The sequence below is a fragment of the Dermochelys coriacea genome, chromosome 3 (assembly GCF_009764565.3).
Source record: "Dermochelys coriacea isolate rDerCor1 chromosome 3, rDerCor1.pri.v4, whole genome shotgun sequence".
Classification (NCBI taxonomy): domain Eukaryota; kingdom Metazoa; phylum Chordata; order Testudines; family Dermochelyidae; genus Dermochelys; species Dermochelys coriacea.
In genome coordinates this window covers 92812000-92825173 of record NC_050070.1, presented here as the reverse complement: position 1 = coordinate 92825173, position 13174 = coordinate 92812000, and the positions used below count along the sequence as shown (strand labels likewise).

At 42.8% G+C, this 13174-nt stretch overlaps 1 protein-coding gene across 1 annotated transcript in view; it reads left to right on the top strand.

The window, feature by feature from the left end:
* Positions 1–1250: 1250 nt before the first annotated feature.
* The window catches only part of MAN1A1 (mannosidase alpha class 1A member 1), a 210210-nt gene continuing 198286 nt past the window's right edge, over positions 1251–13174 (top strand). Inside the window, exon 1 of the mRNA XM_038396065.2 lies at positions 1251–2048. Coding sequence (XP_038251993.1) covers positions 1437–2048 — 612 coding nt within the window. The 5' untranslated portion in view covers positions 1251–1436. The remainder of the gene's footprint in view (positions 2049–13174) is intronic.

Sequence of the window (13174 nt, the reverse complement as noted above, 5' to 3'; positions counted from 1 at the left end):
TCTGAAAAAAAGAAAAGCAGTACTTGTGGCACCTTAGAGACTAACAAATCCCACAAGTACTGCTTTTCTTTTTGCAAATACAGACTAACACGGCTGCTACTCTGAAAAGGATCTGAGTGAGCTCTGAGAGAAAACCCTTGGGGGGGGTCCCGCATCATGAAGACCCGGACTCGGAGAATTGAATGACTAGAAGGAGAGAAAGCAGCTGTCAAGTGGGGATTGAGCTCAGAATGTCAGGCACAAGACAGCCAAGAAGAGGCAGTACCTCAAACTCCTGAAAGGAAAAGTTACATTGTGGTCTACCATGTGTGGGTACTGTGTGGCAGAAATTGTTTCATGTGTAGAGGAGCTCTTGCTATGGGTGGGGAGGGGAGTCATCTCTGACACTTAAAAAATGTATAAACTGAAAATGTAATGGTGAAAGCAAAGCTCTGGTTTTTGGAATTGAAGGTGCATGAAAAGTGGTATTAAACCATGAGAAGGCCTGGAAGGCCCAGTTTACTTTTGACTCCGAGTGACGTTCTTGAAAAGACAAAGTTGTTGCACTTTGTATTGCAAAGTACACATTTGTGTTTCTCGCTCTGTATTTATGAATCTGCGATCTCTGCTTTAAGATAATTAATGCTACATCTATGTATATTACTAAACAGTTGTAGCCAGATGCATCCAGGCTGGAAAGATTTGCAAAACCCTCTAATTTCTTATAAAAGATCATTACTAAAGTATTTAACAATTAAAAAGTCAAGCGGCCGGATGGCTGCTAACCCGTCAGACGACTAATTAATCTACACGAATCAACAGGGGGTCTATGCTCATGTCGTTTTGAGCCTTGGCGATCTTCCTTTTCGCGGACGTCAAACGATAAAGAATAAACGCCCACCGAGTCAAACCCCACCGCCAGAGCAAAAAACAAAAGCAGCAGCAGCAAGGAAAAAAAAAAAGGCAAACTAAAACCAGATTCCACAGATGCGATTAAAGAAACAGGGGGACCCTTACTGAAGAGCATGAGTCTCACGAGTGCCGCGGCGGCTGCCCGCTCCAGCGCCGCCACAGGCGCCCGGAGCGCTTTGCGTGAACCAGCGTCGAGCCACTTCGCCTCCCTCCCCGCCGCCGCCACGCTCACACACGCGCCCCGCCCCTCTTCCCCGCCAGCCCCGCCCCCTCGCCCCGCCCACGCGCTGATTGGCCCGGCGGCGCCGCTCCCCCTGGCCCTGGCAGGCGGGGGCCGGCGCTGCCTGGCAGTTCTTCGCAGGCCCGGGAAGGCGGCGCACGCGCGCGCGTGAGAGGGGCCGCGGCGCTCTGTCTCCCGCGGCAGCATGGGCAGCAGCTGACAGGCAGCAGCGCCGCGCAGCCGGACCCGCCGGGGAGAGCGGAGCGGAAAAGTTCCTGCCGTCGCCGCTGCTGCTGCGGGGGAACTTGGCGCGGGGCGCTGAGCCATGCCCGCCGTGAGCCTGTTGCCGCTGTTCGGCAGCCCCGCGGGGCCCGGCGCGCTGGGCGGCCCGCTGGGCGGCGGCCCGGGCGGCGGCAGGAAGGCGTCGGGCCCCAGCGCGTTCCGGCTGACGGAGAAGTTCGTGCTGCTGCTGGTGTTCAGCGCCTTCATCACCCTCTGCTTCGGGGCCATCTTCTTCCTGCCCGACTCCTCCAAGCTGCTCAGCGGCGTCTTCTTCCACTCGCCCGCCGCCCTGCAGCCCCCGCCGCCCGGGGCGGAGCAGCGCGCCCCGCCGCCCGGAGCCGGCCCCGCCGCCGGGAGCAGCAGCAGCAGCAGCAGCAGCAGCAGCGCCGGGGAGGCGGCCGCGGAGAACTTGGCCAAGATCCGCGAGGATCACGAGCGGGCTCTGCGCGAGGCCAAGGAGACGCTGCAGAAGCTGCCCGAGGAGATCCGCCGCGACATCCGCCAGGACAAGGAGAAACTTCTCCAGGACAGGCGCGGCCGGAAGGAGGCGGGGGCCGCCGGGCTGCCCAGCCTGCTCTTCCGCAAGCCCGTCGGGGCCGTGGGGCGGGAGCCGGCGGACCCTGATGTCCGGCAGAAACGGGCCAAGATTAAAGAGGTGGGTATCCCCGGCGGCTGGTATGTGTCCGCCATCGGCCGGGCTCGCTCTGCGCTCCCGGCTCGCTCGCTACCCCCTTGTTTACCCCGCTCGTTCCCCTTCGCCTGCGCGCTTTCCCCGGCTCGCTTATTTACAACTTGCTGAAGTAAGTTGGGGGGGGGGGGGACGACGCTGGCTCCTGCTCAAAGAGCAGGCACAGGCGGGCTGCTCGGCCTCCGCAGGGCGACACGTTAGTGCCTGGGACCTGCTAGGCGTTTCACGGGCGTTTGTGCAGGTGTTTACACTGGGGGAGTTCAAAATGTAGCGTGGCCGCCCATGTGTCAGCGAACGCGCGTTCACACGGGGGAGGGAGAACGACCGAGACTAGAAGCTCTTCGCGACTCTCTTCCTTCCAAACCCTCCTCTCCCCTGGGGAAGCTCGAGGGCCGGGGCGCGTTACGTCCGAGTTGTGAAGTGGAGTGTTTGAAGCTCAGAGAGCCGTGCGGTGCGAGGATGGAGTGGCACAGCAAGGCCAGAAGGCTCCCGTGGCGTTTCGGAGCCGCATGTGTGAAAGCATCGCCGCTGCTCAGTGCTGTGCTAGGAGGTAGAAGTGTACTTTACATCTCGGAGCAATTGTCTTCGTATCCCGTTTGTGTGAGGGTGTACATTCGTCAGTAAGTGTAGGCTTCTGAGAAAAACTTGGGGGAAGTATGAAACCCAGCATTGATTCTGGGTTCAGCAGCAAGTCTTTAAAAGCATTTTACTGACTTGGTTTAACAATCAGTTTTCCATACTGTGTGAAGACCTCATTATGACGGTCATTGATCTAGTCCTTTGGGTGCATTGGCAATTCCTTGTTGTGCAGGTACATCGTTATGTCAGTTTCTTCTCTCTGTTGAAGTCCCACTTTATTTCTCTTCTGGTTAATTTCCTGTCTCTAGGCAGATATCTCTTCCTGCCCGTTGATCTTTTTCTTACCCTTATTCTTTTTGCCTCTCTATACTTAAGGAAGCTAGTCAGGTATGGCTTGTGAGATTTTTTTTTTAAATCTTTATTAAAAGGCCATGCACTGCCCTCTGTTACTGTATTTCAAATTACTGTACATTTACTTTTTGAAAACACTGCCTGCATTTTCTAGTACAAAAATAAGCAGCTTTCAGCCTGCTGCTACACACTAACTAGCATATTCTGTCAATTTTTTCTTCCAGGCTTTCAGATATTATTAACCTTTTCTGTGCTGGTCCTGCTCTTACTACTGTATATTTTGCTAAAGCATACATGTCTTGACTTAATAGATAGGAACTCAAATGAACCATATTTACTGATCATAGCAAGACATGGCTGTAAAAATGATTTAGAGAAAATTAAGTTTCATGCCGAGGAGAGAGATGAATTAGGCTCTGCCTGCTGCCCTCATTGGACCCACAGGGCAAACAAACTAATGCACCCAGTTCTATTTCACTTGTCATTTGTGCTTTACATCTCATGAACATAGATGATAGATTTCAGAGTAGCAGCCGTGTTAGTCTGTATTTGCAAAAAGAAAAGGAGTACTTGTGGCACCTTAGAGACTAACAAATTTATTTGAGCATAAGCTTTTGTGAGCTACAGCTCAAAATAACTGCATTGGTGGTGGGAAATGTAACAGAAGACTGAACTGCTCTAGCTCTTCTGCTGCATTTCACGTACATTGCAATACTTTGATTTTCAAATTTTTGTGTTGGAACCTTAGCTAAAAGGTATTAATGAGAAATTCTAATCTACAGAGTTAGAAAAAGCTGTTGTTTTATAGCATGTAATAGCGAAATTTATGACCAATAATAATATTTTGCAAACTCCTTAACATTTTTATTCAGAAAGCTTTAAAACTTGAACACCTCAGACTAAACCTCTTTGTAGGGGAACTCCCACTTTTCTCCTTTCCTCTTGGGGGGGGGGGGGAGAAATGAAAGTTTCCTTGATGGAAAATACATTTTTTTCATTTAGTTTTTCACTGAAACTAATTATTCTGGGACATTACAAACAAAATTAAAAATATTCACTCTTATAAAATTTGCCATTTTCAACCAGTTCTAGTTTAACACTGATGTTGATCCAGATGTGGTTTAGTATGACTCCACGAAACAAAATTTGTTTTCAGCTTACACGTTTAAAAACCTACAAACCTACAAAATGACATTAAAATTGCAAAATCAAGCACTTGAAAGTTAGGAACTACAGAATGAAGGTTGCCCTTGCAACCTTAATCTGTGCCCCAATGTACATTTCCATTATGATGATTTTTAATTATGTAATCCCATAACATTTGTTTCCCAGCTTTATTCAGTGCATAGAATGGACAGTGTTCTCTGAACAGCAAGAGCTACTCTGTATTTCTTCTTCTCTTCATTCAATGTATGCTCCCATACTTAATTTATTACACACCATATAAACCTGGCACTTAGTACAGTATTTATTTCCTCATGGGCATTTTTATGTGCTGTTCATAGCAGCATCTGGGGCTTCACAAATTGTCAGTTTATTTTTCCAGCACCCTAGTGAGGTGATCTTGTTTCTGTTTCATTGGTGGAGAACTGAGATGTAGGTTAAGGCCAAATCTTCAATTTTGGGTGCCCAGTGGGAGAATCCTGGAACATATTTTTTCAGAGTACTCAGCATTATATGGCACTTCATATATTCAAAGCACAGCTCCCATTGACTTCTGGGCATTCACAGCTGCAGCTGTACTCCTGCAAATCAGAACCCAGTTACCTCAAATTGGGCACCTGGAAAATGAGGAACACAGAGTGGCTACCTGAGACTGGACTATTTATAAAAAAAAAAAAAAAAAAGGGGGGGGGGGAGAACCCCATAGTTGTCAATCACTTGGGGGATTCAAGGCGCTGGAGCTTTTGAAATCACTGAATGTTGCGTTCTTCAGCCAATGGTGCTGAAGTCTTTGGGAACAGATTAGATGAGAAACTTGCTTAGAAAAAGATGAGTAAATTGCTGAAAGTAAGTTGTGGGTTTTTTTTTGGTCTTGGAACTATGTTTTTGCTTTTGTTGGCTTGTAATGCTTTTTATTTTAATTGCTTGGTATCACTTAATCCTATGTCATTTTGTTTAATAAACTTGTTTTAGTAAAAAAAAAAAAATTCAGTGCTGTGATGCAAATAAGAGTGGTCACCCCCAATAAAAGTTAATTAGCAGCGGTTACTGTCTCTTTAAAGGAGCATCACATTTCTGAGAGTGTTCTAGGAGAGCATTGGATGCTGCAGTGGGAAGTCAGTGGGGTAATTTGGGGTTCGCTATTTGTAACTTCAAGGCAAGGTTAGGACTGGCAGGGTCCTGAAGAGTTTGCTGGTAAGAAAAACAAGCTGAGGTGGCTACACAGTAGCAGTTCTGGGAACCTCAGCAGATTATGTTGGCAGCTGGTTTCGGGAAAATTTGGGACTAGGAGGAGGGATGTGTGTGTGTGTCACTTTGCAAAAAGTAGCTGGGCAATAGAAGGGAGCATGTGATGAAGATGCTTGTAAGGCTGGCTTTGGTGTCAGGGCTGTGGGCGACAGTACATAGCACTTAAGTCACCTAGAATTGCAAAGCAGGCAGTGACACAACCTTACTGGTGTGGGTTGAATCCCCAAGTGTCACAGTAGATTTCCTAAATTCTGAGGCCAGAAGGGACAACTGTGTGATCATCTAGTCTGATCTCCTGTAGAACATAGACCACAGAACTTCCCCAAAATAATTCCTAGAGCATATCTTTTAGAAAAGACATTGAATCTTGATTTAAAATTTAGTGATGGAGATTCTATACCATTGGTAAATTGTTCCAGTGGTTAATTACTCTCTCAGTTAAAAATGCATGCTTTATTTCTAGTCTTAATTTCCCTAGGTTCAACTTTGAGCATTGTGTTAGACCTTTCTCTGATAGATTGAAAAGCCCATCAAATATTTAATAATGGACACTTCTGTCTAGCAGATGAAGATATTTAAATATTTGTTCCCCATGTAGATACTTGGACTGTAATTAAGTCACCCCTTTAATTTTCTGTTTAAGCTAAATAAATTGAGCTCACTGAGTCTCACTACAACACATGTAGATAGAATCGAATTCTCCAGGGTGACATTCAGCTGCCCAAGCCAGGAAATCATGTTTTCGTTTACTGCAGTGCTCTACCTCCTTCACTACCCACATCTGTTTCTACAGCCAATTAGGTAAATTTCTTACAGAGGGCAGCCTTGTTCACTGATCAGCCCTGACTCATCCACTAAACACCCATTATTTGCATTAAATGAGACAGGGTATGTGGGGCTGGGGGTATGGTGCACAATCATATGTTTAAAGACTATCATAATGGATACGCACGCACAAGGGGGCTAACATAAGATTGCACAGTGCTTATGAACATAAGTGTGAAAAATCACAGTTGCAAGATGGGTGAGGGGGCAGTATCTTCTATTGGACCAACTTCTGTTGGTGAGAGAGACAAGCTTTTGAGCTGACATAGAACTGTTCTTCCAGGTTGGGAAATGTACTTGGAGTGTCACAGCTAAATAGGAGGTGGAACATATTTAGCATAAGTAGTCCACCTTGAATGGTCCCTTGAAATGTGTTAAGTGTAATGGTGAAGCCTGCTTGTTTTGAAACTCGACTCTGAAGTGAGGAAAATTGAGACCTGAATTGCTGCTTTATTAGGGTGGAGTTCCATTCAGATGTGCAAATCCTCTTGGAAGGTAGTGTTTTACCTTCAGTGGCAGATGTGAGATGCTGCATTCCTAAGTATTATCCCCCAATTCCTCTTCAGAGGAGGAAGGAGAGGTGGAAAACATCACCAGTTATTGAAGCCTTTATGTCCTCCAAGCCTGAGGGAGTGAAGAAAGGGCTGCTTTGTCTGCCAAACTATTTCACTGCAAATAAAAGTAACGCTATACTTGTTCGAAGGCCACAACTTCCTTGGAATCTTCACACTGGTAAGCCCATGTGGATATAAACTGTTTAAACTGATGGCTTGTTCTCCTTCTGTCTCTAGTAAGGTCATGAGAATATGTTGCTTGATAGTCTTTCTTTTTTAATTACTTCACATTAATAGATAGGCTGACTAGTCTGAGGGCATGTCTTCACTAGCAATGTTAAAGCTCTCCTGTGGCAGTGCTTTAATGTGGCTGTGTAGTTGTGGCACCAGTGCTGGGAGAGAGCTTTTCCCAGTGCTGTGTAAAAACAAAACAAAAAATCCACCCCCATGAGGGGAGTAGCTATCCGCACTGGTGCACTGTCTACACTGCCACTTTACAGTACTGAAACTTGCAGCGCTCGGGTTTGGGGTGTTTTTCACACCCCTGAGCGAGAAAGTTGCAGCGCTGTAAAGTGGCAGTGTAGACAAGCCTGAGGCAACTTGTTTTCTCCTGGCCTTGCACATTGAAGCAGATGTAATTTCACGATGCAGGGATCATATCTTTATTTTGTTTTGTGCAACAAATTGATACTTTACTAGTGAGTAAGTAATAGAATCTATTCCCCTTCCTGCTTACGTTGTAAATACAAGGTTTAATAAGGATTACTTTAGGTATAAGGATTTCTTCTAATCTGTCACAAACCTCTCTATCCCCTACCTTGCATTTCTAGCACTTGATACTTTTCTGTTCCTCCATATAGTGGTGATGCATTGATGAAACTTCTCCTTTGACACTTCTGTGTGCATGTGACTGTCCATTTGTACAGTTGGTTGGTGTGGTGAGTTTTTGTTTCAATCACAAAAGCATGGTCTGTTCCTTAAAGAGCTTATGTTTAAAAAATATAAGACAAAGGGAAGAGAATGGGAATGGACATGCAGTGAAGTAGTCAGATGGTGATTATTGGTTATATGCAGCTGATAAATTAAAAAATACAGAATCTTGTAGTACTTCACAGCCTTATAATCAGATTATTGTACATGTCATCCAGTTTCTCATACTTCACAGTAGAAATGAGTCCTTATTGACTACTCTTTTTTGGGGGTTGTTTTTGCACACACCTCACATTGTACCTGGACTACACTTACAAATTTTTCCCTCTAGTATTTATATCTTAGGGTTTTATACTACCACTGTAGATAGGTAATCTTTATTTTTAAGATACAGGTATATGAAAGGCACAATGTCTCCTATCAAACTACAACTCTTGATTGGTGAAATTTAACTAATCTCTTTCTATCAGATCATTCCTGGGATAAGGATGATTCCTACCTGTTCAGATATTAACCACATCAAAACCTGTTCAGTTTTGAAATTGAGCATAAAGTTACTTAGTTTGGAAAAGACAGAGATTTGAAGCATTCACCTATTGATTTTTGAATTGTAACGCAACATCTGAAAAACTTACTTAGTCAATTGTAACATTCAGCTTTTTTCTCTATCCGTCTTTTTCAAACAGCTCACTTGTTTATGGATGGTTAAGTGCAAGACCAGCTTGACTGCCCAAATGGCTCTTCAGAGTTATGGGAGAGCAAAAAGGTCTGAATGCTCTCTGTAAATGTCTCTTCCTCTTCCTCTTCCCCTCCCCCCCACCCACACACAAAAATTGCCACAAAGATGCCTTGTCTGAATTTCTTAAGCTTACCACCACCACCAACGTCTTGGTAAAGACTAAACATAAATTTGAGCTAGAAAGGATGAGGTTTGTGTTTTGCTTGCTGGTGTTTTTGCTTTTTGTTTTGGTGAAAATTATATTAGGCTGGGAGGAGTAAGGTTTAGAATGGAATGTTTTCTGTGTTTTGGCTAAGATTATGAACTCATAATGGTAACTTTATGTTTTAAGATTCACTTAGCCTGTGGCATCCATGCAGCATGAGGGAAAGGTGTAAATCATAGTGTTGATGCACTAGGCAATAACTCAGTTGTGTGTGCACATTGAATGCAGAATAGCAGAACTTAAAGATTGATGGATTTACTTTGAAATCCACTACTTAAGTTGCAAATAGATCTGATATGTGAAAAATTGACAGGGTGGGCTTCAGTGGATGTTGGGTGTGAATGAAAGGAACTGCATCTTCTATGAAAAGCTGATAACTGCTACTCAGAATTTCGGACACAGCATTTCTTATGCAAGATAGTTAACTTTGTTAGAAGCATTTGTACTGTGTGGATGATATTTTTTAAAAAAAATCTTGGAAAAAAAACTTCCATGAAGTTTGGTAAACTGTTCTTGGGGTGTTGGTTCTCACCTCCCCACCCCCCACCATAAGGAAAAGCTGTAATATAGCAAAAGACCCACAATTTTTATTTTAGCATATAGTGTTTAGAGAGCTCTAATGGATGAGTAATGTTATATTTATATTTTAAAGTCTTGGTTTGCTCATCTTAGGCTACAAACTAAAAGCAGTTCCTGAATTTGGCTTTTATTATGGCGAACACTATCGTATACTGTGGAGTAGCTAACTATATTGTAATATGCTACCTCTTTCTTTGTCAATAAATTGTAGTTTAAGTAGGATGACAGTAATATTAAGAAAATGCACTTAAGCTAGTTATCCAAAAATTCCTATTGCCTTATTGCTCAAGAAGTGACAGCACAGTAATGCTATAAAGTGCCTTGGGGAAATTGGCCACCTCTTTAGTAATAGTTTATTCTTCTTGCTTATTCTGGGGCTGTAAGCTTGTGGAGAGGAATTTCATAGTTAGGCTGGGAAATAGAATGTGCAAAGTACCAGTTTTTCAACATATTGGATCCTTCCTTTATTATGTTGCATGGGGTGTGTGTGTGTGTGTGAGATCTTCTTTTAAAGAAAATGTGTGTATTTCAGGGCAGTGTATTTGTAATCTTTTTCCTTCTGATATACTAAATTCAGCTTTGCATAGGTGTTATGAAAATTGTCAGGTCAGGCATAAAATGGGAATTCACTGAAATAGCTTAATAGCAAAAAGTATTCCAGAAGGTGTTTCAGTTATAATAAAATACTTGGCAGCTTTTCTCAAAGTACTCTCTGAAGGTGAAGTACTGCTTTTCTCCGATGGGGAAACTGAATTCAGGTGGCTCACTAGAGGTCACACGGTGGGGGTCAGTGGTAGAGAATTGCACTTAGTTATCATGTGAATTGCACTCTCAGTCTTCTGCCTTGTGCTCTAAATTATGCCTTGTGCTGTCACTAAATACTAAGGGTAAGATACTGCAATTGTTATCAGGAGTAGCTCCTTCTCAGTAAAGTAGTCTCACTGAGGTCCGTGTCGATTCAGCTTTTGGAATCTGGCCCCAACATAGCTATTGGCAGTAGTTAGGGTGATGGGTGTCCACTGCAAAGGTGAGCAAATCTGAGACTTGCTCTTAAAAATATATGCTGGCCAATGGGTCCAAATAGTTAAATTATCCTTTAAAGTAGAATATTGTGTAATCAGTGCTCTAATTAGGGGAGGTAGGAGGAAGGTAGGATGCTCCACTGTTTTTCAACATCTTTATCTCCCCACTCACCCCTTCTCTTCAGTTTGAGTTCTGGTGTAATCAAGAACCATTCCAGTGGTCTCATTAGTTTGTACAGGAAACTGATATATTTGGTCTTGGCAAATACAATGCATTTTATTAACTGGTGGTGAAGAAGATATGGGTATTGCTCATGCTGATGCTTTTAATTTTTAAAGCCTTAACCTGCTGTTAATATGCTGGCAATGTGCACCATCCAGTTAGTCTCTTACTTATTAGAGTTAAGCACACACAGCACTTGAGGGAATGCTGCTTGTGTTCCTCAATTTGCATTCCTAAAGTATCTATATCTTTTTAAATTATTTAAGAAATACAGCAAGTGAACTAAGAAATGTTTAGGCAGATTTCAATCTTTCTCAACATAGGACTCTAATAAGAAATAGCACAAGAAGCAAAAGAGGCAGGATAGAAGATAAAATGTTCAAGGGCCAAAAAGATATGTTGTACAAAGGGTGAGATAATGATTTAGAACATTGTTTAACCATTTTAAAAAAAGACTTACTTGCTTTTCAAAACTTTCTTCAGAAGAATCAACTTTTTCTTCTGGAAGTGGATGGAGAAGTTACAATTAGGAAAGAACATGTTTCTGTGTAGTTCTCAGTCACGTGGGGATATCTATCTTCTGTCTTTATTTACTACAAGTTATTGTGTCTGTATCTATTGACAAAATGAAAGTGGAGAGGAAGAAGGTAAAAGGAAAATCATTGTCTTGTACTCATCCTTTTCTTTCACTCTTTTCTTGTCTTATCTAGTTGGTATGTGTCCCATGTCCAGGGATGCCTTTACTTCTTCAGTACAACATGGAACTTGTCTCTAATATCAAACCTCTGTAGTCTTTGATTTCAGCATTGTTTAAAATGCAACAAGATGTCTTGCATTAGATAAATATAACTTGTTTCTTGAATTAATGGCTGGCAGCATTTAATTTTTCTCTTCAAAGGAAAAAAATAGTTCAGTAGTTGCAGGCTTCTTACAGACTACATAATACAAAGGACCCCTATGCCTTTAAATTCCTTCCTGTTTAGCTTTCTTTCAAAGAAATATGAAATACCCTGTGTGGGAGAATGCCAAGATTTTTTTTTGTTTTTGTTTTTTTATATTGGGGGGTGGAGAGAATATTGCTTTGGAAAATTGCACTGGTTAAGGAGTTAGTATTTCTATAATTGGCTAAAATGCGCACCGATGCAGGTCTGTTCTTTCCAGCTCACTGTTTTCTGTCACTGCTTTTCAGCACTAGCATCAGTAATTGTGCCGACTGGTTCCCTAAAATACAGTTTTGCCAGTACTGCTGGAAACCTCCTGCTTATTACTGTGGTTGTAGTTCTCCATCCATCTGTGATTCTGAGAATTGCAGTCCAGGTTTTGTGCCTTGCATAATAACAGGTTTCAGAGTAGCAGCATGTTAATCAGTATTCGCAAAAAAGAAAAGGCACCTTAGAGACTAACAAATTTATTTGAGCATAAGCTTTTGAAAGCTTTGTTGGCCTCTAAGGTGCCACAAGTACTCCTTTTCTTTTTAGTCCAAATTTTTTGTTGGACCTAGATAATCAGTTTAAAAAACTTAAACCAAAACTAAAGGAGTGAAAGTAGATGTAAATAATTTACATCTCTAATTATTTTGAGCTCCTGTAACAGAAACCCTAACTGCTGTTCAGACATTAGTGGAGATTGGACCTCTGTACTAGAATGTGATAATACTTGCTTACTGTATTGAAGTTTCTTTTGACAAGCTTGTCAAAATTGTGGATATCTGAACACAAACTGCATACCAACTAATATTTGCATAACTAGCTGTGACACTGGCAGACCAGGTGCTAGCTCATGCCAAAGCTCTGGGACTCACTGAACACTGATAAATGCATAGCTGGAAACCAGTGTGGCTCTCCTATGTTAGTATTGTTAAAATAGCTATTAGACTTGTAAAAAAGTTTAATCTTTAGACTTTGATACATGCAGCATCCTACAAGCATTTCATAATCTTACTTAGGGTATGTCTTCACTACCAACGTGGAAGTGCTGCTGTAGCAGCGCTTTAACGTGGCTGTATAGTTTTGGCACCAGCACTGGGAGAGCTCTCTGCAGCCCCCACGAGGGGAGTAGCTACCAGTGTTGGGAGCATGGCTCCCAGTACTGGTGCACTGTCTAAACTGCCATGTTACTGCATTGAAACTTGCATTGCTCAGGGGGGTGTTTTTTCACACCCATAAGTTTGAAAGTTTCAGGACTGTAAAGTAGCAGTGTAGACAAGGCCTTACTTTATTACATGGGATATGGATATTATATCATTTAAGTTTGTTCTGTAACTAAAAACGTTTGCTAAGACTGTAAACCCCCCCAGTCAGATGATAAGCATTATCGAGTGTGAAATACTAGTTTACCACAGGTTTCAGAGTAGCAGCCGTGTTAGTCTGTATTCGCAAAAAGAAAGAGTACTTGTGGCACCTTAAAGACTAACAAATTTATTTGAGCATAAACTTTCGTGAGCTACAGCTCACTTCATCGGACGCATTCGGTGGAAAATTTTGAGCTGTAGCTCACGAAAGCTTATGCTCCAATTTTAGTCTCTAAGGTGCCACAAGTACTCCTTTTCTTTTTAGTTTACCACAAGAAGTGTCTTTTTCTCTCCAAAAGAAGGACTATAGACAACAGACAAACCTTTGTGGAACAGCTGTGGACAAAAGATTTTATTGATTGCGTCCCCGTCCCCCCCCATACC